The following is a 27170-nucleotide window of genomic DNA, read 5'->3' as shown; positions in this document are numbered from 1 at the left end:
GCTATAACTACACACAGAAAAGGTTAGTAAGTGATTTTATCACAGTAAAATCATGTAACACACATTGTTTATGTCTTAAAGCTATGCTTTTGAAACAATGAGTATTGAAACATTAGATTAACATCTTTAAAAGAAATTGACCCCCAATCACTTCCATTGTAAGCACCTCACTGGAACCCAGATTTTTACTTTTTTTTAAGATTTTATTTTTTTTGTGGTAACCAACATTATGCCAAATATGCTGTCGATTGAGCTTAACGTTTGACCCCAGAACATTCCTTTAAGTGCTCTTTTCCAACAGCCAACAATTCCTTCATTTCTGTGAAGATTAAAGGGAAGAAAAGACTAGTGTATTTCATACCGTCACATGTTCATAGTCTTGTCCGAGTTCATGAGATCCGGCTACAACTTCCCTCTCTGCGATCCACTGCTCTAAATCATCCACCTCTTTCTTCAGCTGGGTCAGTCTCAGTCTCTCCTGCAGTTTGCCTCTCCTTTCTTCTGCCAGGTCCTTCAACCCTGCGTACAGTTTATCCACTTGGGCCTGCCTCAAAGTGATTCTTTCACTACAAGTGGAAGACAAAGGAAACTGAATTCAGATTCAGCACTGACTGACATCTGACAGTCCAAAGACATCCCATTAAGCCCCTCACCTCTCTGGATGTTCACTGTTCACCATCAGTCTGCTGCTGTTGGCCAGCTGGTGGATGGTCTGGGCGTAGTCCTCCAGAGCCTGCTCCAGAATCTGGTGTTTCTTCACCATCACCAAAGCACTCTGCTCATCCTACAACAATTGTTCAGGTATGTCAGCAAAGTATTCCAAAAAATATTTAAATGTTCTGCTCTTACAACCACCCAAAATTGTTCCCCAGTATCACCAATTGCACCTACACTACCAGTCAATAAGTTTGAACACACCTACTCATTCTTTATTATTTCTATAATCCATATTTTAGAATAATAATAAAATCATAAAAACTGAAAAACAAAGATGGAGGTATGGGAATTATGTAGGGACCCTAAAAGTGTCAAACAAATCAAAACTATATTATATTTTAGCTTCTTCAAAATAGCCACTCTTTGCCTAAATTACAACTCTGCAGATTCTGGACATTTTCTCTCAACCAAACAAGTGGTACCAAACAAATGGAATGCATTTTAAACAATATTGGAGTTCCCATGTAAGATGGCAACTTGTTGGCTGCTTTTTTTTACTATCCAGTTCAACTCATTAATTTAATAATTTAAGTAAAATTTTAGTCGTGTAAAGACACTCATACTTATGCAAAATTTATATTTGTCTACACAACTACTCAATTTTTTTTTGTTTAAGCATTTAGATCAAAAGGTTGCTAAGATTTTAAGAAACAAATTCTGTCAAGTCTGCTGAATCCTGTGTACATGTGATACACCCTTGAGAAAACATATTTGAAGTGCCTTAAATTAATCATTGTAACAAACATCTACAACATACAGTTGACTCTCACTGACCTTTGCCTTCTCCTCTGACATCATATGAAGCTCTTGTTCTCCCATCCAGGCCTCAGCCTCTGCAGCATCTGCATAAAACTGCTGTGCTTTGTTTGCCTCTGTTAGCCTTTCATGTCTTTGCTCTGTCTCAGAAATCAGGAGGGCCCACAATTCCCTCAGCTCTGCCAGACGACCATCAAGAGCTGCTTTCCTCTCCTTGTCCAGCTCCGATTCCTTTCCAGGGGACATGTTCATACCATGAGCCTGGATGTCATCGATACGTGGCTGATGACCCTGAATCTCCTTCCGCAGTGTCTGAGAGAAGAATGGAAAAATAGTCAAAGAATGAAAAAGAGAAAAGTCTTAAGGCCATCAAAATAAATCAGTATTCATATATTCAAAAACACACTGATCAAGTGATCGATTTACCTGGTTCTTCTTGATGAGCAGCTGGACGCTGGGCAGGTCTTTGCCGTGGTCTGTGGATGTGGCGAGGGGCATCCTCTCCTTCACCCATAACTTTAGACAAAACACAAGATTTTACTCTCCAAAGTTGGTTTCATAATTTCTTTTAACCCAAACAAATCTTGTGAGTGTGTGTATGAGAGTGAGCTGCTCTTGCTTGTGACTCACTATCTCATCTTCAAGGTCTCTGTTGAACTGATGAGCCTCTTTTGAATCGAGGAGATGCTGCCTTCGCTGTTTTAGAGGGTCCTGCAGCTGAGCGAAGCTGCCAGTCACCCTTCTCTGCTGTCCATCCACCTCCATTATCCCAGTATCCTCTTGGGCCAGAGCCAGGGCCTGTGACTGCAGAGACTGGACCTCTTTCTCACGCAGCTCCATCTGATGCTCCAGCATCTATATGTGAAAGTTCACATAAGGGGTCATAAGATTTAAAACATCTTACAGGATAAATAGGTTAATGGCAGTCATAATTATCCTATGTATATATAATTCCACAAATTTTCTTCAGGAACTTTCAAAGTTTGTCACAGAGAGAATTTCTGCACATTTAAAATGTTTTTTGTGATTTCCATGCAATGTAGGGCAGTTTGATTTCACCTAAAAGTGATCTGTAAATATACTGATTAGTGATCATACTATTTGGTCTTTGACTTACCTGGTGTTTCTTGAGCAAAATGTTGACGCTGGTGAGATCTTTTCCAAAGTCATCGCTCTGGAGTTGAGAGGAGATGTTCTGAAGCCAGGAGTCCAGAGCCGAGCAGCTCTGTGTGAAGAGCTCGGCTCGGTTAGCGTCAAACAGACATTGAGCTTTGGCTTGGGTGGTGCTCTCCAGCTCGTCCCACTGCTTCTGCAGACCACTCAGAGTCTCAGATACTGTCTGCTCCAACTCAGGCTTCTCCTTCACTAACGCCTGACCCTCCTAGAAGAAAGGCAGACATTTAGTCATTGCAGAAGCCAAGACTAAAAGTTACTTACCAAACACGTTAAGACCACCTGTACAGCTACTTATTCATGCAATTATCTAATCAGCCAATCGTGTGACAGCAGTGCAATGCATAGAATCATCAGAGCAGAATAGCATCTCAGAATGCACAGCACGACAGACCCTGAGGCCGATGGGCTACAAGAGCAGAAGAACACATTGCGCACTTTATTAGAAACATCGTGTTCCAAATAAAGTGCACAGTGAGTGTATATCTTCTAATTTGACAAATGCATTTTCCATTATAAACCATGTGCCTGTGGATGCATTGGTTTAGAGGTGCATCAGCAAAATAAAAGCACTGGAAGATGATGTGCATATATGTTTATACCTTGTCGATCTTGTCCAGCCAGTCTTTATTGGAAGCGAGCTCAGCCATGAAGGCCTGGTGCTTCTGCCACTTGCTGTGAAGGTTTCTGGCCTCATCATATGACATGTCCTGAGCCGTTAACATCTTCTCATTTATCCACAGAGTCAGCTATAGAGATGGGGTGGAAAGAAAACTACATTTTCAATTCAAATGCTCTGAATGGGGCATTACTGGTTTCATTCTGTTGGATGTGCAGTGGTGTCATGCTGAAGCTTTTTTATTAAGTCTCTTCCTCTCATATTTAGCATTTTTTCAAAGAACCGTTATGGTCAAATTTCTCAGTGCTAAAGCTTGATCATTTTCCCCACAATCTAGTTTAACCATATGCTAAATGTGCTAAAATTGTGCTGCGGTGGGAGTAATTTAAATAAGCCATTATTTTCAGCACAACCACGCCTTTTTTCAATTTCGTTTTAAAGAGTCAAACCCAGGTACCTACATCACAGTGGTGGGGTGATGCTGTACAGGCCCAGTACAGTGTATCAGTCTGCATCATCCTCCACAATAAAGCACTTTGAACATGATTTGCATGCAAATAAACAGTGCAATTCTTCTTTTATATCTTACGTAGTCCTTACGGATATAATGTATGTATTTGTCAATCCTGTATGTATCTAGTATTATTACTTCTTGTCCATCCTGTAGGAAGTGCTGCAGCTCTCTGTTATCCTTCAGTTTGGTCAGCAGCTCATTGGCAGCTTCCTTGTTCTTCTGGTGTCTGAAAGAGAAGATGAGATAATAAGAAGACTGGGCATGGATGTCCCCTTCGGGATAAAATAACAGTGATACTCCAAGCATGTCTTGTTCTGTTCCTGCTCACCTCTCCTGAATAGAGTCTATCTTCTCCTGAACTTTGTCTTCATAGGTGTTGCCATCGGATATAAGTCTCCGCCCTGACTCGACCACACATTTGATCTTCTCCTCACTGGCCTCCATGGTGGTGAGAAAGTCCTCATGTTTCTTGATGGCCTCAAGTGCCCCTTGCAGGCTGGATGGCATCTCTGTGTGTGACAGGACATACTCCTACGGGCAAAGAGATATGTGAAATGGGTTATTTCTCTCATAAAGGCTTCATCCTTCAATGATGAGTATTTATTTGCAAGACATGCAACTTATTAAAAACGGATTCCCCCGCGAACAGGCGGCATGTTAAAGTGTTTTAAATGTGAAGTATTTAGCAAGAAACAAACACAAACAAAAAAACAAACATATAACATGAATTTACCTGGCTGTTGAGAAAGCCCTCTGCCTGTTTTGCATCTCGTAGCAAGGTTTGGAAGTCGAAGGCCTGAGCAAGGACACAGTGGCGGCTCTCCCACATCCTCCTCAGCTCATGCCAGCCTGTGTCCAATGCTTGCAGCCGCTGGGCTAAGAACATGTACTGTGCATCTGTTTGACCCTGTGTTACCTAAACACAGATAGTGTAACTCATTTAACATTATTCACTTCAATTCTCTTCAAAACAACTAGAACCCAATCAGATCAGTACCTTAAAAACCTCTTTTATGTTACATGGAGTTGGGCTGCCTCATGGGTACCGCCATGTTGAAATCACATAACCAGCTCTTGCAACTCACTTGCAATGAGTAGTACTCATTAACCCCCCGATTTTCAGATGCTTTTGTTAACGGAATAAATGATTTATGGCTGACTGCATAAAGCGAGTTTCTACAATGGCATCGACAACGGAAACTATTGTTTCTGCATGATTCCGCAAAGCAACCAGCATTGTGGACGACCCCACACACCCCTCACACAAACTCTTTATCCTCCTGCTGTCTGGCAAGAGGTACCGAAGCATTCGGGCCCTCACGGCCAGACTGTGTAACAGCTTCTTCCCCCAAGCCATCAGACTCCTCAATACTCAGAGACTGGTTTGACACACACACACACACACACACGTGTCCTGAGTTGCACTTTAATTACTGTCACTTTATAACTGTCTGCTACCTAAATAACTGCTATGTGCATAGAACACTATCTTATAGTATGTTATGTTTACGTTTTAGAAACGGTCATCTTTTTGCACTACTGTGTACTGGTCGGGGCTGCACTGCGTCTATTGTCCTGTTCATTGTCAGAAATTTGTTGTACTGTCCCGTACTTTTTGCACATGTTTGCACGTGCACTTTATATAGGTATTTTATATAGGTATTTTATTTCGTTGTGTAGTCTCATGTGGTCCTGTGTTGGTCCTTTGTTGTTTTTATGTAGCACCATGGTCCTGGAGGAACGTTGTCTCGTTTTGCTGTGTACTGTACTAACTGTATATGGTTGAAACGACAATAAAAACCACTTGACTTGACTTGATGCTGCACCGTGCTGTTAAGTGACTATAGCAGTCCAAGAATACTGCCATATAAGCCAGCATTACATAAACAAAAACTACAGTGTTCCCTTAACCATGTAAAGCCTGACATATGAAAGAATTGTGAAAGAATCAGAATGTATTTTTTTGACATTACACTGTGCCACATCTAGTGCCACTAGACAAACTATAAAATATATCATATTTGATACATTAGGCTTTAAAGGTCATTATCCTCCAGAGGCCCAGCAATTCATTTTTGTGTAGGACATTTGTTATTTAAGTTTTTCTTAGCCCATATATGCTACAGTGGTAAATCTTGGGGTATTATCAGAGGACTCCCTGGGCTTTTCAAAGAAACCAAATGCTTGAGAGTTTGGCCATGAAACGTCCTCTCTTTGGACTATAAATATGGATCGAAATGTATCACAGTTCAATTCAGCACATCAAATACAATATGAATAAAATACATATATTTAAATAAACCATTTTTATCATATGTATTTTATGCACCAAACACTATATTTACATTTAAAAAAGATACATTTTAAAACTTTTTCACTGGGTCTCATGAATTTATGGTAAGATAGCATCATCATAGCTTGTAATGTAAAATAATGAGATATTTATCATGACAATGCAGGCTGCATTTATGAAAATACACAGAAACATTAGTTCACACTTTAAATATATCACAAGTATATGTCCAAATTTTCAAAGCTCTATGTTTTTTTTTTTTGTGGTGGGCATGAATGGAATGGAATGGTGATTGACAGATACCTCAAACGCCTGTTGTATCATATTTGATTCATGTAATTTCAACTGACATTTCAATAAAATAATATACAAAATTTTAACCAACCACAAGTTGCTTATATTCAGCAAATATTCATTGAAAAATACCAGTAACAATATAATAATTACTGTTACTTTTACTTTATTAAAATAAGCTGTCATTAAGTGTCACTCTTCTTGCAAGTCCTCCGCCATTTTAAATGGATCGATATAAACATTGAAACCACTTTTTTCAACAAATAACCAATAGATGGTGCAACAAACATGTGAAACTTATATACACAATATTTTTTTTGCCTTTTCAGATTGAACAGAGAGCAAAACAGGAGCCGTCAAACGTCATGTTCATCATATTTGATACACATAGTGTTATAGGGTTAACGTGTAAGCAACTGACCTCAGCTCCGGTAGCTCTCATCTTCTCATAATCTTCCTTGTAATTGTCCACTTCATTCTTTATGGCCTCATGTTGACCGAGCAGATGTTCTGCTTCTGCCAGAGAAGTAGGCGTGTCTTCAGACGCCACAGTGGTCTGTGTACGAGACAGCCAGGCCTGGAAGTCATCAAGGTCTCTGAGGAAGCCCTGGAGCTTGGAGGCTTCACCCAATGACTCTTCACGGCGCTTCATGGTGGCTCGAAGCTCCTCCCACACCTCTTGGATTTCAGCTAGACAATCCATGATCTCCTCGGCCTGCTCAGGATGCTCAGAAGTCAATTTCTCAGCCTCAGAACGCAAGTCATCCAGCTTTCCCTGTTGAAATGGTCAAAAGAGAATGTGTAAGTGCAATAAAAAAGGACAGGGAAAAGTCATAAATTATTAGAGGAAAGCAGAAAACCAGAATAATGTGGTTGGCTGGTTTAATCTGGACTCCTATCCTGGCTGAGATGGTCTTTAGCTGGTCTGTCTAAATTCTCAATATGGCTAAGATGCTTTTCAGTTAGTCAAGCAGGTTTCCCAGCCTGGCCAACTGACAAGTGCCCAAAACCTCTCTAAAATCAGCAAACAGACTAGGCTAAACAGCGAAGAGTTTTTTTTCTTTTCAGCAGGGTTTTTTATGGTTGCAATGCATTCATAATTCTGCATGGTTTATTTTTACCTGTATAGCCTCGAGGTCTCTCTCCATACCAGTAAGCTTGCGTTGCAGGGCCATGACTCCAGCCAGGTCGTTTCCAAGGCTCTGTGTGGACTCAATAACTTTGGTCTTCTCCTTCATCCAGCTCTTAATCTCATTACACTCTAGGTGATAATTCTGGATATTCAATGCAGATTCTAAAGCTTGTTTATGCTGGTTGACCAAACTCTGGAAATCAGACCACCTGCAGAAGGGGGAAAATGAAGAGAGGAAATGTGTAAGGTAATGTGTGTGTCTGCTGTGTTTTCGTGACTGCACTCATTAGATGACTTCATAATGCATTTTATCTGAATTAATGGATACTTTTTTGTGTATTTGAGTTGGTTTTGCAAGAGTTGGTCTGATCTCTCCTTTGTTGTGGTTTTGTCTGTGTAAGGGCATATTTGTGTTTGTGTGTGATGGTTCGGAGTGTGGTTAATTTTTTTTTTTTCGGAGAATGTACCTGTTATTTAGTTGGTCCTGTGTCTGGTTAATCTGCTCTTTGTTGCGGTTGTCTGATCCAAGCAGCTGTTGGGCCACTTCATTGACATCAGAAACACGAGAGCCCAGTGTGTTCATCTCTGGCTCTAGAGTTTCAAACCTTCAGTCAAACAAAACATAATTATTACAATATATCTACAACTAAGAAAAAAAATATTATACCAACAAATTACAACAAAGTTTTTTGCTCTCACCTCTGCTGGACCACCTCCAGGTCTTCTAGTTTGGAGGGGATCTCCATGTTGTGCAGCCACTGTTCTTTTTCTCCGACCCACAGCTGGCAGGCGCTAGCTTCACTGAACATGCGGTACAATGCAAGCGCTCCATCTAAGGCCTGTTTCCATGATGATGACAAACCCTCTAACTCCTCATACTGCTGCTTTATCGTTGGGAGACGGCCCTCAACCTGTCGAAGAACGAGTGAGACTTTTAAATACATATTCTGGGTAATATACATGTATTTCATTTATATAGACTATCTATTCTTCTTTTTCTGATGTGTGTATTGCACCTGTGGGGACTGTGTGTAAGCTGCAGGTAGTGTTGAGGCTTGTTCATGCAGTGAGTCTGTGAGTGATCGGTGACTCTGGATCTCCTCCTCCACCTCTCTCTGTTTTCTGGCCAGAGTCTGTGTGGAAAACTCATCATGGCCCACCTCTTGACTCGACACCTACAACGTCAGGAACAGAGATTAACAAAAGGATTCAGTCTGAAGAACGAACTCTAAAATCTGAACCACTAAAATTCTGATAATCAAAGGCCTGAGTACAAACACTTTTGCAATAAATAGCAAGTTATTTTTACTAATTTGAACATGACAAATTAAACACAGGGTCCCACAACTTTTGACCAATTAATTTTCATAAAATTTTCATGACCCTTCTAATCATTTGTGATTTCCAAGTACAGACATTCCTTTTAATCACTTTAAAGGGATTTTTCCATTTTACAGTACAGAGATTTTTTTACAGAGGTTTTCCATGATGGTGGAAAGCCTGACAACAGAGCAGATAGACCAAAATACAATAGAACAAAGCTGAATTCACAATCCAGTAGTATCAAATAGTCAATAAAACAGTGTATATTCTTACAGGCTGTTTAACTCTTTCTGGAGAGTATACTGACAGTGTCTTTGTTAAAAGAAGACTAAAACAGAATAGTTCACCAAAAAATGAAAAATCTCTCATCATTTACTCACCACTCATGCCATCCCAGATGAGTATGACATTCTTTCTTCTGCACAAAGATTTTTCACAAGAATATGTCATCTCGGGTCCATTCAATGCAAGAATGTTTTAAAGCACCAAAAAGCACATAAAGGCATCAAAAAATAATCCATATAACTCCAGTGGTTTAATCCATGCCTTCAGAGGCGATATAATAGGTGTGGGTGAGAAACAGAACAGTATATTATGTCCTTTTTTACTATAAATCTCCACCTTTGACCAGCCCTGGCCAGTAGGTGGCGATATGCACAAAGAGTGAGAATCAACAAAAGAAGAAGAATGTGGAAGTGGAAGTTAAAGTGGATATTTATAGTAAAAAAACACTTATATTGATCTGTTTCTCATTCACACCTATCATATCACTTCTGAGGATGATGGATTTAACCACTGGAGTCATATGGATTACTTTTATGCTGTCTTCATGTGCTTTTTGGAACTTCAAAATCCTGGAAACTATTCTCCTGCATTGTATGAGCCTACAGAGCTAAAAAAAATCTTCTAAACATTTGTGTTTAAATATATAAGTCATACACATAAAAGTCATACACATCTGGGATGGCATGGAGTAAATGATGAGAGAATTTTTATTTTTGGGTGAACTATTCCTGAAAAGTTGAATTGAAGTTAGAAGTCAGACATCTATGGTAGTAAAGTTGCCAAGATGAGTGTACAGGTAAGTATCATGAAATTAAGTTGACATGAGCAGAGTTCAGCAAAGAAGAGTTGTACAATAGATTCTAACACATAATGGGAGAAATCGGAGTTACCAGTCTTAGTGTTTCCTGTATCCAGGCCTCCATGTCATTTGCATCTGCCTGAAACTGATGAAAAGCTACAGATTCTTGTAGCCTCTGCTCACACAACTTAGAGACCTGCAGAAAGAGAGTTTAAACGGTGACTATGCTTTTGTTTTAATACTGCAGTTTAATCATTGCGTTCAAGTCTTCCTCTGGTTCTTTACCTCCTCCAGGTGTTCCCACTGTGCTTTCACGTCCATAATTCGCTCAGTCACCTCAGGTGCTCCAAAGTGCCCTTCCTTTACCAGAGCCTCTCCCCCAGCAATGCTGTTCCCCAGAGGGCCATACCGGGCTGCCATCTCATCTCGAAAGGCCTCGTGTTTAAAGAGGAGGTGAAGAGCGGAGCTCAGGTCCTTTCCATAGTCTCCTCCGGATAGGATCTGCTCCTGCTCTCTGATCCAAGCTGCCTCCTCTCCCAGCTCCCACAGGAACTGCCACAGCCTACGTGAGTCATCCAGACAAGCTCTTCGTTCCGCTGCCAGCTTGCCCAATTCCCCATATGCTTGGCCCAGTAGATCCACCTTCTCCTCAACCAACGCCGGGTCACAGGGCTTATAGTCTAGAGAAAGTGAACACAAATAAATAGAGAAAAAAATAAATACATAAAATAAAATATATAAATATAAAATTAGTACCATTTTTGTTACAGTTAATCTCATGATGAGCATGTGTGTGGGGTTGTATACTCACTCTGTTCGTTTGACGTAAATCTCTTGGCAGAAGCCTGCACGGCTTTCACTCTTTCAGCCTGTGCTGATATATCAGCTTCCACAAGAGTGTGTTTTTGCAGTAAATCCTGTACGTCATGAAGGTGTTTCCCACTGTCCAGAGATTGCAGACGACTCTGAACACATTCACACACACAAAAATGTCTTAACAAAAAATCCTTTCAAGAGACTCATCTAAGAGATGTTTACATCACCCACTTTTTACATTGCTAGCAAGGCATCACTGCTTTTACATTCTGACTGCTTAATGTTAACCTTTGTTTTGTAGATAATTTCAGCTATGAATGCGCTATTTTTTGTAAACTTTGTACTTTTTAAAGGAATATTCCAGGTTCAGTACAAGTTAAGCTCAATCGACAGCATTTGTGACTTAATGTTGATTACCACAAAAATTTATTTCGACTCGTCCCTCCTTTTATTTAAAAAATGCAAAAATCTGGATTATAGAGAGACACAAAATGGAAGTGAATGTGGTTCATTTTTGGAGGGTTTAAACAGATATGTGAAGCTTATAATTTTATAAAAGCACTTGCATGAATTTTTTTTTTAAAGCTCATGTATTATTTTGTAAAGTTGTTTAAATTGTAATTTTTATAGTCACTTTATGGTTTATTGACATTACATCATCATGGCAATGAAGCTGTAAAAATGGCTCTAACTTTACACAGAAAAGGTTAGCAAGTGATTTTCATCACACTAAAATCATGTTTACATGCACACTGTTTATGTCTTGTGGCTATACTTTTAAAAAAGTTCGGATTTTAATGTTCAAAAATTGCCCCCATTCACTTCTATTGTAAGAGCCTCACTGGAACCCAGATGTTTGCTTTTTATTTTTAAGAAAACGAGGGGCAAGTCAAAATGAATTTTTGTGGTAATCAATATTATGCCACAAATTCTGTAGATTGAGCTTAACTTGTAATGAACTAAGATCATTCCTTTAAGAAATAAAGAATAAAGAATTAAGAATTTAAGGTAGATTAAAGTGTGAAAAACTCCTATCGGCATAAACTGATAAAATGTGCAGCATTCAAAATGTTACCAACAGAGATGGCACCATCGTTATGTTTACATCCTGAATTGTGACTGGTCTTCTTTCTTACATATATTTGCATATTGAATTTTGATTAGTCATTTCCTCTGCATATATATATATTAGTCATCTTTAAACCACACAGTGACTTTATGTTGATTCTTGTATTCATGAATTCAGCCGACTGAAAACCGAACACGTGTTATGTATCTTGACAATGGCAAATTTGTCAAGATACAAGACAAAGACACAGAAATAAGCTTACCAAAAACTTTAATAAACACAGGTTGCAAAACACTGGCAATTCCTTCAGGAAATGTTTCTCCCCCTTTTTCTCCCCAATTTGGAATGCCCAATTCCCACTGCTTACCAAGTCCTCGTGGTGGCACGGTTACTCACCTCAAGCCGGGTGGCGGAGGACAAGTCTCAGTTGCCTCTGCTTCTGAGACAGTCAATCCACATCTTATCACATGGCTCGTTGTGCATGACACCGTGGAGACTCACAGCACTTGTAGGCTCATGCTACTCTCCACGCACAACTTACCGTGTGCCCATTGAGAGCGAGAACCACTAATCGCGACCACGAGGAGGTTACCCCATGTGACTCTACCGTCCCTAGCAACTGGCCAATTTGGTTGCTTAGGAGACCTGGCTGGAGTCACTCAGCAAACTCTGTGCATCAACAGCGTGATCTGCATATTTGACTTGGCACAGGTTTTATGTCGGATGCCCTTCCTGACGCAATCCCTAGTGGCTGGGGGACTCTCAATCATCCGGGCAATTTAGAGTCTCCAATTAACTTAACCTGCATGTTTTTGGACTTGTGGTGGAAACTGGAGCACTAGGAGGGAACCCACGTGAACATGCAAACTCCAAACAGAAAGGCCCAGTTGAGTCGTGATTCGAACCTGGGACCTTCGTGCTGTGAGGCGATGGTGCTAACCACCGAGCCGCCCCAACTGTGACACTGAATCTGCAATACAGTATACACTTCTCAAGAAACACTTCCATATCGCATTGTGGAAGTAAAGAAGAATATTGGTCTGTCTGAGTAAGTACCTTCATATCTTCCATCCAGTCCATGATGTATTTCATCTCCTGCAGGAGGCGCTGCAGGTCTCCGTGTGCCATCAACCTCTCTCGCCGTGAAGCAAGTAGTTCCTTCAGATACTCCCACAGCCTGAGCACATTATCCCTCCGTGCCAGTATGCGCCGTACTTCATGATATTCCTCTGCTTCTAGTTCTCGAGCAACGGCTTCTACAGCAGCCACACGCTCACCGTACGCCTCAATGTCTGTCTCGATGGCCTCGTGTTTCCGAGTGGCTGCTTCCACAGCGCCCAGATCAACACCAAAATTGTCCTACGGGGGCAAAGAATGGAAGTGGAAGATGAATTATGCTTTAACATCATACTAAAACATAAATGATATTACGATACTACATTTCCTCTACCTTTTTTCTTTCCCTCACCTGTGACACTAGCCGTTGGTTTTCGCTAAGCCAGGTCTCTCTCATGGCTGCTTTGCGGTCAAAGCGTGCGGCCAACATCTCCAACTTCTCCTGACGAATCAGCTCATTTCTCAGTGCCAACTCCCTTTCATGTTCTGCTTTCTCCAACCTCTCCCATGCCTGCTCAGCCAAGCAAAAACATAAACAGCCATCAATAACATGAGAAAACACCAGCTATGCTTGGTGCTGTTTCACATCTAGAGGAATATTTGTTGTGTATATACCTTGTTGATGTCAGAGATGAGTTTGCCTTCTCTTGGAATGTAGACTTTCTGATTGTTTGCTCTCATTTTACTTTGAATGGTGAAGAGCAAAACCTCCAAATTTCCCTTTTCAGTGAACCTGCCATACACACAGGAGTGAAGTCTATACTCAGTACTCAGTCTGTACTCAGTAAACTAACCTTTAAAATATGCTTTTACAGGGTTCCCACACTTTTGACCAATGAGCTTTCCATTTTTGAAATCATTGTGATTTAGAACAATTTGCTAATTCAAAGTCATTGATTTGTGAACCTGGTGGACCGAATCATTAAAAAGAACTGCTTTAAAAGAATGATTTTCACACAAATGGCTTGCAAACAAGTTTTGGTCTATACAAAATCAATATCTAGCAGATACAATATTTAAGATCAGAGCAATACCAAGAAAAATATATAGTCACTAAAGAAATTTTAATGACTTGGTTTCATTTACATATGACCTGAAAACACAATTTTCTGATATTTCCAGGTTTTCCTTGGCCATGGGAACCCTGCTTTTACAGTTGTGGATTTTTGGACATGTGCTCACTTAGGTGGTTTCTCTACGGTGCGATAGGTGTTGAAGGCCTGTAACTGGTTCTGAACCCCACTGAGTGAGTTAGCGAGCTGGCGGTCATTCAGGGTAACAATAGTCTGTTCAATCCACTGCAGCAACTCTGAGGCCAGAGTCTCGTATTTCTCGATCAGCTGATCAGCCTCGATAGCATAGTCTAGCACCTAAAAAAACAGAAACGGTCAAATATAGTTGCATTTACTTTAAAGACTAATAACCCATATTCATAGCTACCATCACTTATTGAAACACCTCAGGATATGGTTTTACCATTGTAAACATAAGGGTGGATTAACTTCAATAATACATAAGAGTTGTTGTTATTGAATGAAGTTGTTTTATCTCTCCACCCACCTTGCCAACTCTCTTCCCCTCTACAGCGAGTGCCTTCATTTTGCTGAAGTAGTGGTAGTATGTGGCCACATATGTGATGATGGATTTCTCATCAGGCTGGTCAACATTCACATCTAGAAAGAAAGAGATTTGCAGATAAAAGGTGTCAGTGAGCTAAATAATGGCCTTAATTCAAAGGGATAGTTCACCAAAAAATGAAGATTTTCTCATCATTTACTCCTACTCATGCCAGCCCAGGTGTGTATGACTTTCTTTATTCTGCAGAACACAAACACATTTTTTTAGAAGAATATTTCAGCTCTGTTGCTCCATTCAGTGCAAATGAATGGGTGCCAAAATTTTAAAGCTCCAAAATGCACATAAAGTCAGCATAAAAGTAATCTATAACACTCCAGTGGTTAAATCGATATCTTCTGAAGTGGTATGATAGGTGTGAGAAACAGATAAATATTTTTTTTACTTCCGTATTGTGACATATTTCTAAGTTAAACAGCTTACTGAACAAGAACAAAATGTAGGGCGGGATTTGAGTTTATCCATTGGTAGTTAATTGGATTGTGAAAATATTGGCATTGCATAGTAGAATGGATTTTTCTAATTTAATATTTTATTTTATTTTATTTTATTACAAATTATATTATCAGCGTAACAGTTTGAGTGAAGACCCGATGATTATGATATAATCATGATCCTGCATGTGAATTTTCAGAGCATCTTAAATGCTTTAATGAAAGAAAACCTGTACTTTTGTCAGCAACTAAATTAGTTAGTTAATGTTACAAATTTGCTAATTTGATTACTGATCACAAAATTTTGTGTAATCTTAAACAATTCTTATATTATGTCATTCTACATTTTCAAAATCACACAGAGGGGTTATTACTAGCAAGCAATCAACAGCAAGAGTGGAGAAGGCTATTTTACTTGTATGAAGTTTTTAGCACCGGCATTCAATCTACATCTTGATGTAATCCTCATGATCACGCAGCGTGTTTTCATCAGATGAATGGGAAACTAAACACTATTAAAGAGTGAGGAGACTCGCGCTGCGTACTGCCAATCGCACATCACAAGACAAATAACTGTTTAGTCATTTTCAGCGAATCACACCTACAAAATCCTAAAACTTTATTTCGAAATCCTATTAACTGTAATTTTGAGTATGACCATGGTTTGAGGAGGGTGTACCTGTATGCTGGGTTGGAAATCTCAAGGATTTATGGTGGTGTTTTCCACCACGTGTTGTTCTAAAAGCATTAAGAAACAAATTAAATACGGAATGTAGGCTGTCATCCGCACAGCCTGACCGAAGCAAAGCATGTTCATTTACTTGCGTGATTAAGCGAACGTTTAGCGCTGCCGGCTCGTGATGTGCGAATGGCTTGCACATGCTGCATAAATCTGTTGGGTATACTGCAGTCTACTCACATTTTAACATTTTGTTTAGTCTCCCATTTCAGCTCATGAAAACATTTTGTGTGATCAAGAGGAATGATTACATCAAGCTGTAGATTGGAATGCAGGTGCGGAATTTCATAAAAAAAAAAAAAAAAAAAAAATAGCCTACTCCTCTCTCACTGTTGCTGGCGTGCCAGTGATTACCCCTCTGCGTGCCAACGTTGGCGCATGTGCCATAGTTTGCCGACCCCTGATTTAGAAAATATATAGAGTGAATTTTCATTTCATGCCGACTGTCCAGTAGGGGGCGATATGCATAAAAAATGCAAATCACCAAAAACAAGTCTTATATATTGAACTGTTTCTCACGAACACACCAATCATAATGCTTCAGTAGATATGGATTTAACCACTTCAATATTCTGGTTTAATTTTATGCTGTCTTTATGTGCATTTTGGAGCTTCAAAATGTTGGCACCCATTCACTTGCATTGTGAGGACCTACAGAGCTGAGATATTTTACCAAAAATTCTTCATTTGCGTTCTGCAGAAAAAATAAAGTCATACACACCTGGGATGGCACGAGAGTGAGCAAATGATGAGAGAATTTTCATTTTTGAGTGAACTATCCCTTTAAGTTCATCTTTCAGTCTCTTCATTAGGCATATTTTCTCTCTTGATCTGTGATAACATCACAGCTATTCAGTGGTGGTGCACACAAAAACAAACATACAGCATGACCAGTGTAGTCAGAATCACAAATGTTTGACTCTTACTGGCAGGTTCTTTAAATTAATCCATCAAAAAGACTCGTTATCAGAATTATTACAACAAATTACTGGTTGAATCCTTAAACATCTGACTGACACGGACTTACTGAATGGCAAGTCATCATGACTAACCAACTCAAAATGAACTGAGAACTGCTGCTGTGCCAAGTGTACTTAAGGTTTTGTGACAGTTAATCTGTGTAATTTAATGACTGATTTACATATTGAATTACATAAAGAATTCTGCTTCATGGATACCTTCCACCCAAAGATTTAGTGTGCGTATTGTTGTATAGTGTGTACTAACCATCTGGAGGCAGATCTCTTTATGTACTTTATTTATTTCAATGTACAGGGAGTCAGTGAGCTATTCTTGTGTGTATAGTTCAAATGTGATTATATGTATTTGCTATAGATGCAAAGGTCTGTATCTCACCCTCTGGGTCTAGTAGCTTGGTAAGACCCAACTCCTTTTCGGCCACGTTAAAGGCATTCTGCAGGTTATAGTGCGCATTAGACCTCTTCAGATTATCAAAGTCAATCAAGTCTGACCTAAGAGAAAGAGAGTGAAATCAAGAATAGATAAAACAATTGTACGGCAGTTGTATGGCAGTTTAGATGCCATAAAACACTTTGCTATGAGAACATTTCAGTTTGCCATCATAAGATTACATAACTCTGCAGTGCACTTCTCCAACAACAGAGGGAAGCACTTAATCACTCCATTAGGAAAGAGATAAAGAGGGCTAGAGGGGAATTTATTCTCTCCCTATTTAGGCCAACTTTATTCAACTTTTTTTTTTCTTCTCCTCTGCATGAAAAAAAAATTGAGTGAACAGAAAGAACAAAGGTGCTGGAAGACAGCTGAGAGAAAAAATAAGCAAAAACAAGAGGCTGGTGGGACAGATGAGGGGCAGAGCAGGCGATCTTACAGGGCCCTTCTAGTTCATAATGCAATAATTTAATCGACAAAAGAAAAAAAATGTCACGTCAAATGTATAAATCATGCAATATAGAAAACACTTTTACCTCAGTGTGTTACAGATTTAGAGAACTAGTGTTGTGGCGAAATTATCGAAATGATGGTCTGTTGACTATAAGTCTGGTGTGACTATATGATATAATATTATAAACTACACTCAAAAAAGTTTAATATTTACACAGAATCTAAATTTGTGATATCTGAAAAATTCTGGATACTTAATTGAATACCTAATCACCATTTGAAAAGTAACCTAAACTCTAAAAGATGATCACAGTAAAATATTTCGGATTCTGTCTGGAGTTCATAGCAATTTGGCACGCAATTTTTTGTGCCACAAATTTTGAAACACTTTTTTACACTTTACATGTCTTTGGAACATGTAGTTTTAGAGTAAAAGGATCTCAAACCATTACGGACCAAGATTGCATACATTTCTAGAATGCAGCTGGTGGATGAAACCCCTGCAGGCCTCTCTCTATGTGTGGGAACATGCTAAAGAATGAAGGTCTAGTGAAATCGTAGTTATCAAAGCCTGTCATGTTTGAGAACAAAGGCCTTGTACCGGTGCACTTGTGTGTTGTGAGTGCTCAAATCAATACCTGTGTTTGTGCACAATGGCGTTGAACGCTAGACCATCTCTCCAGCTGGTGGTGAAGTTGTGGACGTTGACATTCGGGTACCTGGAGAGAGAGCAGGGTTTATTATTACAAAAGCACTAGTAGAACGGAGACATTATATTCATTCATGTACTCATTCTACTCCACTCTTTCATTCTCCTCCTCTCTTACCCTGCAGTCTTCATCTGACACCATAGCAGCAGAGCATCTTTGGCTGATTTCTTCTCCTTGTTGTCCTCCGTCTCAACGCTAATGTCTTGGATCTGTTCAATACGGCAAAACATAAAACAACAATGTAAACTGACGTGGATGTCTACACACCAAATCTTTACCTCTTACAGGAAGTTTGTATGATTTGAGAGTGATTTAACCCAAACAATTTCAACCACTTGATCAATGAAGCTTTTCACTACCAATCATATCATTTTCCACCAGTCTTGAATAAACATTTCCATATTGTGTTTAAGAAATAGTACTTATAAAATAAAACAATTAACTGCATGCCAAATAAAAAAGAAACATCCCATTTTAGGACACTGTATTTTAAAGATATTTGTGTAAAATTCCAAGTAACTTTACAGATCTTTATTGTAAATGATTTAAACCAGGGGTGCACAATACGTCGATCACGATCTACCAGTCCTTGGAAGGCGCGTATGTGCAAACCTAGTTGTCATGGCAACTGAATAAACAAAACCTCGCCTGGTCAATATTTACTCGTTATAAGAATAATAAATGCCCTGGCTATTGTAATCTATGGTGCTGTAGGTGTTTTGGGTTTAGTTTTAAAACTAAATGATATCAACATTAAACATTATTATATATTTTTTTATTAATTAGAAGATTAATTCCATGTAGGGATACATGCAGTAGTCCCAACAAGCATTTTCTTATTTTAAATTAAACTGTGTTTTTGTAGTTGGTAGATCTTATTGAGTGGGTCATTTAAAAGTAGATCATCACACAAAAAAGTGTGGGCACCCCTGGTTTAAACAATGTTTTACATGGTTGTTCAATAAACGATAAACAATTAATGAACATGCACCTGTGGAACGGTCGTTAAGATACTAACAGCTTACAGATGGTAGACAATTAAGGTCAGTTATAAAAACTTAGGACACTAGAGAGACCTTTCTACTGACTCAGAAAAACACCAAAGAAAGTTGCCCTGGGTCCCTGCTCATCTGCGTGAACGTGCCTTAGGCATGCTGCATGGAGGCATGAGGACTGCAGATGTGGCCAGGGCAATAAATTGCAATGTCCATACTGTGAGACACCTAAGACGGCACTGCTGGTCCTTACCAGACATCACCAGCAACAACAATGTTGCCTATTGTCACAAACCCACATATGCACTGCAGTACTTAATGCAGCTGGTGGCCACACTGACTGTTACTTTTGATTTTGACCCCCCTTTGTTCGGGGACACATTATTCCATTTCTGTTAGTCACATGTCTGTGAAACTTGTTCAGTTCATACAAATATTTACACGAGATAAGTTTGCTGAAAATAAAAGCAGTTGGAAGTGAGAGGACATTTCTTTTTTTTGCTGAGTTTATAATATTGCAGAAGAAAAAAAAGAAAAAAAATAGTAGTTAAATTTCCTTGCTGCAAAAATTAGCATGCTCCTGTTTACTCATGTAAAGCTATACACAGAGCTATCTACAGCCTAAAGATCTTTGGCACAATAAAGGAGACCTCTTGCGGAGAGAAATCTTAAACCAGGCATCCCATGACCAGAATAACCCCAATCACATGCACTTTCACAGAGAAAATAACACTGGCAAGCTCAATTAATGAAGTAATCTTGATCCATTCCAGAGTATATCAGTACAATTATTTATCATCTAATTGGATTATTTCAGCAAAGAATGCAAAACAGTTCAGTCGTTCAATCTTTAATTCTGTTATTTCAGCAATGTAATAAAACGTATATCACAATAATCTCAAACTAATCGGAAGCACTCACAAAAAGTAGCCTGTATCATTGGGATTTGATAATTAACATGTTTCAATTGAGTGACTTTTGAGCAGATAAATGTTTTTATACAAGCCTTTTAAAAGGGCAATGAAGCCATACACAATAACATGCTAATTAGAACTGTGATGAATAGATAGACTGATAGAGCTGCTTGGAAAACAAACAAAAAGAACAAAACTGGGATGAGGGATGAGACAAAAGATCTCATCAAGATGAAGCAGATAATAATATACTCTGAATAAAAAGACCTTTTATGCCTATGCATGTATGTTCATGTAGATCTGATTTAAATTCCAAAGTTAGGATTATATTGGACAGCACACTATAATATCAAACTAAAACCATGCACTGACATATGACTGAGATTAGATTTAGTTTTAGTAATTTGGTTTAATCAGAGTTTCCAACTATGACCTCAGCCTTCCTCATCAATAACAGTAATTCAGCAGTCGTTTCTTTGAACCCTGTTTCTCTGCACAGCCTTATAAAATTCTTCACAACAGAATCACTATTTCTACTTGTCCCTCTCTCCATCTCTTTCACCTCTAGCAGTGGCCACACCCTCCTTCATAGTATACCCTACCTGGAAACGAAGGATTATGGTCCAGATGAGACCAAGTGTGAGACGGTGGTTTCCATCAACAATGTCATGAGACCCCATGTTCTCCAGATGAACCTTCTGTTCTTTCAGGAACTGCAAAGCCTTGTCAACATTCTCCAGACAGTGGATGCGCATACGGCCCTTGGTGGGCTTTGGCTGAGGGAGAGAGTGTGAGGAATTAAGCAAGTGCATGGATAGGCAAAGTCAGGGAGGGAGGAATTGATGGAGGAATGGATGGATGGATAGAGGGAGGGAGTGAGGGAAGGAGGGGATGGATGGATGGATGCTGACCAGTTGTTCCCCAGAGAGAACCTCCAGCAGCCGGATAAGCATGCGCCCATCGCGGAGGTCGGTGTACAGGTCTCCGATCCTACAAGTGACACGGCTCAGGTGAGAGTTCACCCATTTAGTGAAGGTCTTCTTCTGCACTGCTTCTCTCTCATCTGGAAGAGAAAAAGGAGGTTTGGAGGTCAAACAACATAAATAAATACAGTATTTTTGAAGATGTGTGTGTGTGTGTGTGTGTGCACAGAAAAATTTGTATCGACTCATAAAACAACGGTTACAAAAAAGGACATTTACAGAAATCTTGCAGGTCACACATATTAGTACTAGAGGTCGACCGATTAATCGGCCGATTTTTTGCATTTTTTACATAATCGGCATCGGCCAATATCCAAGTATATCAAGCCGATTATTAGGCAGGCGCATCTGTGGGCAGCCTAGTGTTGTTGTGGAACACGTGGTGTTGTTGTGGAACACGTGTTCGACGCACGCTGCCCCTAGAGTCATTTTCCAGCAGAGTGAGCAGACCTCATCCAGTGCCTAAGGAAGGAGCTAAGTTCCTTGGAGAAAACAGTAAGGATTAAATTTGTATAACTTCTTTATATTTAATTAAAAACTTTTGATATTTTACTGCCAACTTCGAGAAAAAACACGACATGACATTCGGCTACTTTGGATATTGATAGCGTAGTTGAAGTTGCATTATCACAGCAGAAGGGTTGCTATCATGTCACAATAAGTAAGCAAGAATTTAGCAATTACAGACAGTGAATCTGAGACTTTTATTTGTTCCGTTTGTGTGTCTTATATTTGAGAGGGTTGTCACTCAATGCAGAGAAATAAGTAATAAAAAAGATACCAACGCACTATAGGCTATTGAAGGACTGGCTTTGGTAAGCTCGGACGTTATCGGTACTGCTGTCAGTACTGGAGAAATTAAGAAAACACATATATTATTGCTATAAAGAGGAAGTTATTTTATCTCGCCAGCCATTTCTATGTATAATAATTCTATGAAACCATTTGTCTGTGATGCAATTTAGCTATTCGCAGTCAGAGAGAGAGAGAGAGAGAGAGAGAGAGAGAGAGAGAGAGAGAAAGAGCGAGAGCTCTCGCGCACAGCGAGCATAACACGAGCTCAGCTAAATGAGTGACAGAACTAAACATTCAAACGTAGCCTGGTTTAGATCTGTGATATTAGTCTGATTTTATTTTATATTTCACCTTCCAAAGATTATAAAAAGAATATTTATACATAAGCCACATTCTGTCTAGCACAACTTCCTTCCCTTCACAGCGGTGCACTGACATTTCTCCCTAAAACTCAAACTTAACGTCAGAATCAGCACGATCGGTGATTGTTGTAAAATGCAGTCTAGCTACTGTTGCTAAATTGCGGGACGCGTTTAATAATAAAAAGAGCGCAAGAGAGACCGTTCCAAGGCGGTGTGTGCTCCGAAACAGACCACAACGAGACAAGCAAAGTATAGGCTACTTTGGGTTTCATGTGCGCGTGCGTCTAAACGATCAACTATACACAAAAATATGTCAAAACGACCGGCTTGGAGATTCACTTAAACACAGTTTATGTCTTAAATGGACATAGTTATGGAAATAGTTGGGAGAAAATATGCTGCATCAGGAGTCTATTAGATCTGAACTCGGTCTTAAAGGGGAAGCATCCTAATAAACATGCTGACGATTGAGCCATTACTGCGAATCAAACAACAAAAGGCAAAGAGAAAATCACTTACAGCTCTTGAATGAATAACTTCTGCATTAATAAGCATTAATCTATCTATGATAAACTATGCAGTGTTATTTTACAATTGATCACTTTATTAGATTTCTTTTTAGACCACACCTGAACAGTAATGTTAGTAGACCTTCCTGAAATTAAATCACTGTGCCTATATAACATTTATATTTGTTATATATATATTATAACAAATAGAACCATTAAGAATACAGTTAAAGTACCGGATCAATAAGCAGTATCGGTAAGAGTAGTAATACCATTAAAACCTTAACGATACCCATCCCTAGTTATGCCTGTGCTTCTCTCGGATGCTCTGAATATTGGATTACGTGTCTGGATTGCCCCTTAATTAAAGCTGCATTTGGATCTCAAACCTTCCTGTCTCGGAGCAGTTCGTAACACCTGCTTTGTTTATTTAATATATTTGTTATACATTATTTATACAATATGTTTTTACATTATACATTTTTAATTTAAGTATCAAGTGTTCAATAAATGTATTTGTTGAGAAGTGTTGTCTATCTTAAGTAATTATTTGTGTTACATTTTATCTTACAAATAAAAGGTTCAAATAAGAGGTTAAAAACAAGCACATATCGGCCAAATATCGGCCAAAATAAATCGGCTGCATTAATTGGCCATCGGCCGACCCGGATTTCAAAATATCGGCATCGGCCTGAAAAAAACAATATCGGTCGACCTCTAATTAGTACAGATAATAATGCCTTCTTCACACACTACAAGTACCAATTAAGACACACATAAATGCACACATCCGTGTACAACAAAATTAATAAGCAGCAAAGACTGCAACTGAATCTCAAAAATGACATAAACAAACAAACAAAAAACGAATTATGTTGATAAAAATTATGACCCTTATTATATTACTTCCAGGCAGAACCAACAAGACAAATTTAACCGCTAAATATCACGACAGTAACACATTTTACAACTCATCGTAAAATTAACGATCACAAATTTGTGCGGTGGACGAGGACTGAATGTAACTCTAAACTCTATTAAAGCAACTCAATTACCACAGAGCACTGATAGCTTTGACTGATTACTGCCTACATTAATCAGAGCAGACTTCACTCAAACCAGCCAGTTATTTGAGAGGAGAGGCGGAACTTCACAGAACAGTGGAGCAAGAGCTGTGTAACGTGATAAAGCATCCTGTTTAAAGAAAAAATATTTATCTGACCATAGCCTAAAACAATGAACGATACAGGGAGACAGGCAAAAAGGAAGACTAAAATTGCAGGACTGTGAATAGGAAAAGAACACGATAAATGGAATGAAAGCAAGAATGCTCGATGTGAATGTTGACAGATGATTGTCTAATGCGCAAAGGAGACTGTGTTTCTCGAATGAAGTATTAGTGTTGCCATACTCTGTGAAAGCATATGGGGCTGGTCAGTAAGAGGCTCAGCCCACTGCTGTCATCTGCTTGACCTTTACAGAGGAACAGCAAGCTGTTTATCACAAACACTATTACATTCTCCAACTTATATACCACCTATATTCAGAAAGACAGAGTGGGACAAAGAGAGAGAGTGGCATGTTGCGTAGCATGCACTAATACGAGATAATTACTGTAACAAGTCTAAATGAAGCATGCTAATTAAATTGCTGAAAATTGCAGAAAAATTTAGCTCAACACGACTCAGCCATAAAAAACAAAAACTGCTCTAAAGTCTAAACACTGAAATAGACACGCCAAATAACACAAGAAGAGCAAGAAGCAACACAAGGTCAGCATTAGAGCCATCTGGTCCCAGATCTTTTCTTTTTCTCACACACTCACACACACACATACACACACACACACACACACACACACACAGAGCTGGCTATTACACCTGCTTTTGGGCCATGTCTAGTCTCACATCAGGATTTTCGTGCATGAACACTCTGTTAATGCTTTCGCCCCTTGCCTTTCAGCTTATTAATGATGGAGAGCATTAAATACGTCTCTTAAAGTATTAAGTCGAGTTGATGAATGCAGTTGTTTGTGTAGCACTGTATCAAGTTCTGTCCTTTTTGTTGTGTTGTTTGTACAACTGGTACAACTGGTGATGTTAATCCTATTCAATTGCAGTAATGTAAGAAAGTTCAAGTTGTATGTCTTGGTTGCTGTTATGGTCTTTGTTACCTTTTCAAATAGCTTTTTCTAGAGAATGATAACAATATTTATTATTATTATTATTATTGTTATTATTATTATTAAAGGGGTCTTGACATGAGAAACCAAATTTGCCTTGATCTTTTGGTATATAAGAGGTCTTTGTATCATTAAAACGTCCTGCAAGTTTAATATTTTAAGACGTCCTCCCCATTCTAAACGAACCATTTATTTAATCAAGCTCAAAATACAGCTCGTTCTGGATTCATGGTTAGAAGTGACGTGACGGTTAGAAGTGACGTACCAGCGTTTGCATATGACCGCCTCCAGCACAAGATAACTACGCTTTAAGCGCCAAGACAACTACGCTCATTTCAGTATCGCCGTACGCCTCACAAGTGTTCAGTCGATGGACAGCGAGCTCTGACAGAGACTACTTGTGCACAGGAAAATTACGATGCCACACAGATGTGCTGTTCCTGGCTGTGGTCAAACAAAACCTCTGAATAAGCTGCCGAAAGATCCAGACGTCAGGGAAAAATGGATGCAGTTTATTTTTTGCGGACGTCCCAGTCACGGCAGTGTTAACTTAAGCGCTTGTTCTGTACATTTTAAGGATGACTGTTTTGAGAACAAATCTCAATATGATGCTGGCTTTGCCAGAAAACTGTTGCTCAAAGATAAGTCCGTGCCGACTATTCTGGGAACAACGACGACGCAAACTGTAAGTAATCTATTTTAAACTTTAAACTACTTTTTAAAGCGCAATTTCATTCATTATGAATAATCACAGTGTTTTTACTTAGTTTACTTGCATATTGTTCTGGCTGGGGCGTCAATAATTGATACATAGGCACTGACGTTAGCCAATCATAACAGTGGGCGTTAACACTGAAGTCTTAAATGGAAAACGCCCCAAAAACAGACTGTTTGAATCAGAGGATGAGAAACAGGGTGGGAAAAGGTCATAAATCACTAGATTTTAAAAGTTTTTCTTAAAAAAATATATTAATACTATAATTGCACCTAAGGTAACATAATAATACAATATAAAAACCCATGTCATGACCCCTTTAAGAGTCTTGCAATGATGATTAGACCTGGCATGCATAACTTATAAAAAAGCCTTTTGTCTTCTTGAAATTTAATTTAGCATCCCACGTTTCTAGGGTACAGTAATGTTTTGACAGATGTTTGTGTCAAGGCACATACAACTTTAAATTGGGTGGCTGGGTGGATGGTACTTTCACCATCATGTGCAAAGGGGTTTGGAAACACTGCCAATTCTTGAGCAGGAGTTTACATTTAATTTGTGTGTGATAAAATAAGTGGTGATAGGTCGCTATAATGTGTTATTTTGAATGATGTGATGAGTGCTCATTGGCTGTAATCAGTGGCATAGAGATGTAATGTTCTCTTTGCACATCTGTGTGCACATCTACTCATTCTACTTGCAAAGAAATATGCAAACACAAGTGTTCCCCACATTCACAGATGTGCGGATGCACTCTTGGTTTATTAAAATAAAAAAAGTTACAAAAGGGTGAATTTGAACCTGCAACCATATGCACTTGAGATGGCAATTGATGTATTTTACCACAAGCCAACAATATCTCATGACAAATAGTAGCAAATGTAGAGCTGAATTATCCCTTTAATTATATCAAATATTGAGCGCTTGAATTTGTCAATCAAGAATGACTATTTAAAAAGAATCTTTTATTTTGCAAAACATAATTAATACCCAGGAGGTTTGCTACTTCGCATCCCCACGAGAGCAGCGAAAGCATCAACAGAATGTACATGCACAAGAATCTTGAAAGGAGACGGATCCCTTCTAGACACAACCCTGGTATTGGATCAAAATGTAACTCATGCAAACATTTAGAAACACAGGCAAAACCTATAGACATACGACTAAGTACAACAGTGATTGATTATTAAATTATTAAAGGTACTTGAAGAGTAAAAAATCTGAAAGTCCAGTATTAAGGAGTGCGTTTGTGTAGAGGCCTGATCCTAGTTAGACTGGACAGATTAGAAACCTATTGAAAACTACTGAAAGAAACTCGCCCTCTGCATGCTCAGACGGACACACACACACACACACACACACACACACACACACACACACACACACACACACACACACACACACACACACACACACACACACCCC

At 39.1% G+C, this 27170-nt stretch overlaps 1 protein-coding gene across 2 annotated transcripts in view; it reads right to left on the bottom strand.

Moving 5' to 3' along the window:
- Nucleotides 1-27170, bottom strand: part of LOC127639688 (spectrin beta chain, non-erythrocytic 1-like) — an 81368-nt gene that overhangs the window by 15227 nt on the left and 38971 nt on the right. For both annotated transcript variants that reach the window (XM_052121846.1, XM_052121854.1), the window contains exons 2-29: nt 21111-21262; nt 20802-20975; nt 18408-18499; nt 18219-18299; nt 17071-17186; nt 14467-14579; nt 14089-14276; nt 13522-13639; nt 13259-13417; nt 12847-13149; nt 10717-10870; nt 10191-10585; nt 9997-10101; nt 8515-8673; nt 8198-8409; nt 7966-8103; nt 7488-7707; nt 6788-7141; nt 4513-4695; nt 4108-4310; nt 3915-4005; nt 3249-3395; nt 2591-2854; nt 2104-2328; nt 1900-1989; nt 1492-1785; nt 654-784; nt 362-566 (exon numbers count right to left, since the gene is read on the bottom strand). In XM_052121846.1, the coding sequence (XP_051977806.1) occupies nt 362-566; nt 654-784; nt 1492-1785; nt 1900-1989; nt 2104-2328; nt 2591-2854; nt 3249-3395; nt 3915-4005; nt 4108-4310; nt 4513-4695; nt 6788-7141; nt 7488-7707; nt 7966-8103; nt 8198-8409; nt 8515-8673; nt 9997-10101; nt 10191-10585; nt 10717-10870; nt 12847-13149; nt 13259-13417; nt 13522-13639; nt 14089-14276; nt 14467-14579; nt 17071-17186; nt 18219-18299; nt 18408-18499; nt 20802-20975; nt 21111-21262 (5066 nt within the window). The remainder of the gene's footprint in view (nt 1-361; nt 567-653; nt 785-1491; nt 1786-1899; nt 1990-2103; nt 2329-2590; nt 2855-3248; nt 3396-3914; nt 4006-4107; nt 4311-4512; nt 4696-6787; nt 7142-7487; nt 7708-7965; nt 8104-8197; nt 8410-8514; nt 8674-9996; nt 10102-10190; nt 10586-10716; nt 10871-12846; nt 13150-13258; nt 13418-13521; nt 13640-14088; nt 14277-14466; nt 14580-17070; nt 17187-18218; nt 18300-18407; nt 18500-20801; nt 20976-21110; nt 21263-27170) is intronic.

Source organism: Xyrauchen texanus, chromosome 4 (assembly GCF_025860055.1).
Source record: "Xyrauchen texanus isolate HMW12.3.18 chromosome 4, RBS_HiC_50CHRs, whole genome shotgun sequence".
In the NCBI taxonomy this organism is placed as follows: Eukaryota; Metazoa; Chordata; class Actinopteri; order Cypriniformes; family Catostomidae; genus Xyrauchen; species Xyrauchen texanus.
This window is presented reverse-complemented; position numbering and strand designations above follow the sequence as displayed.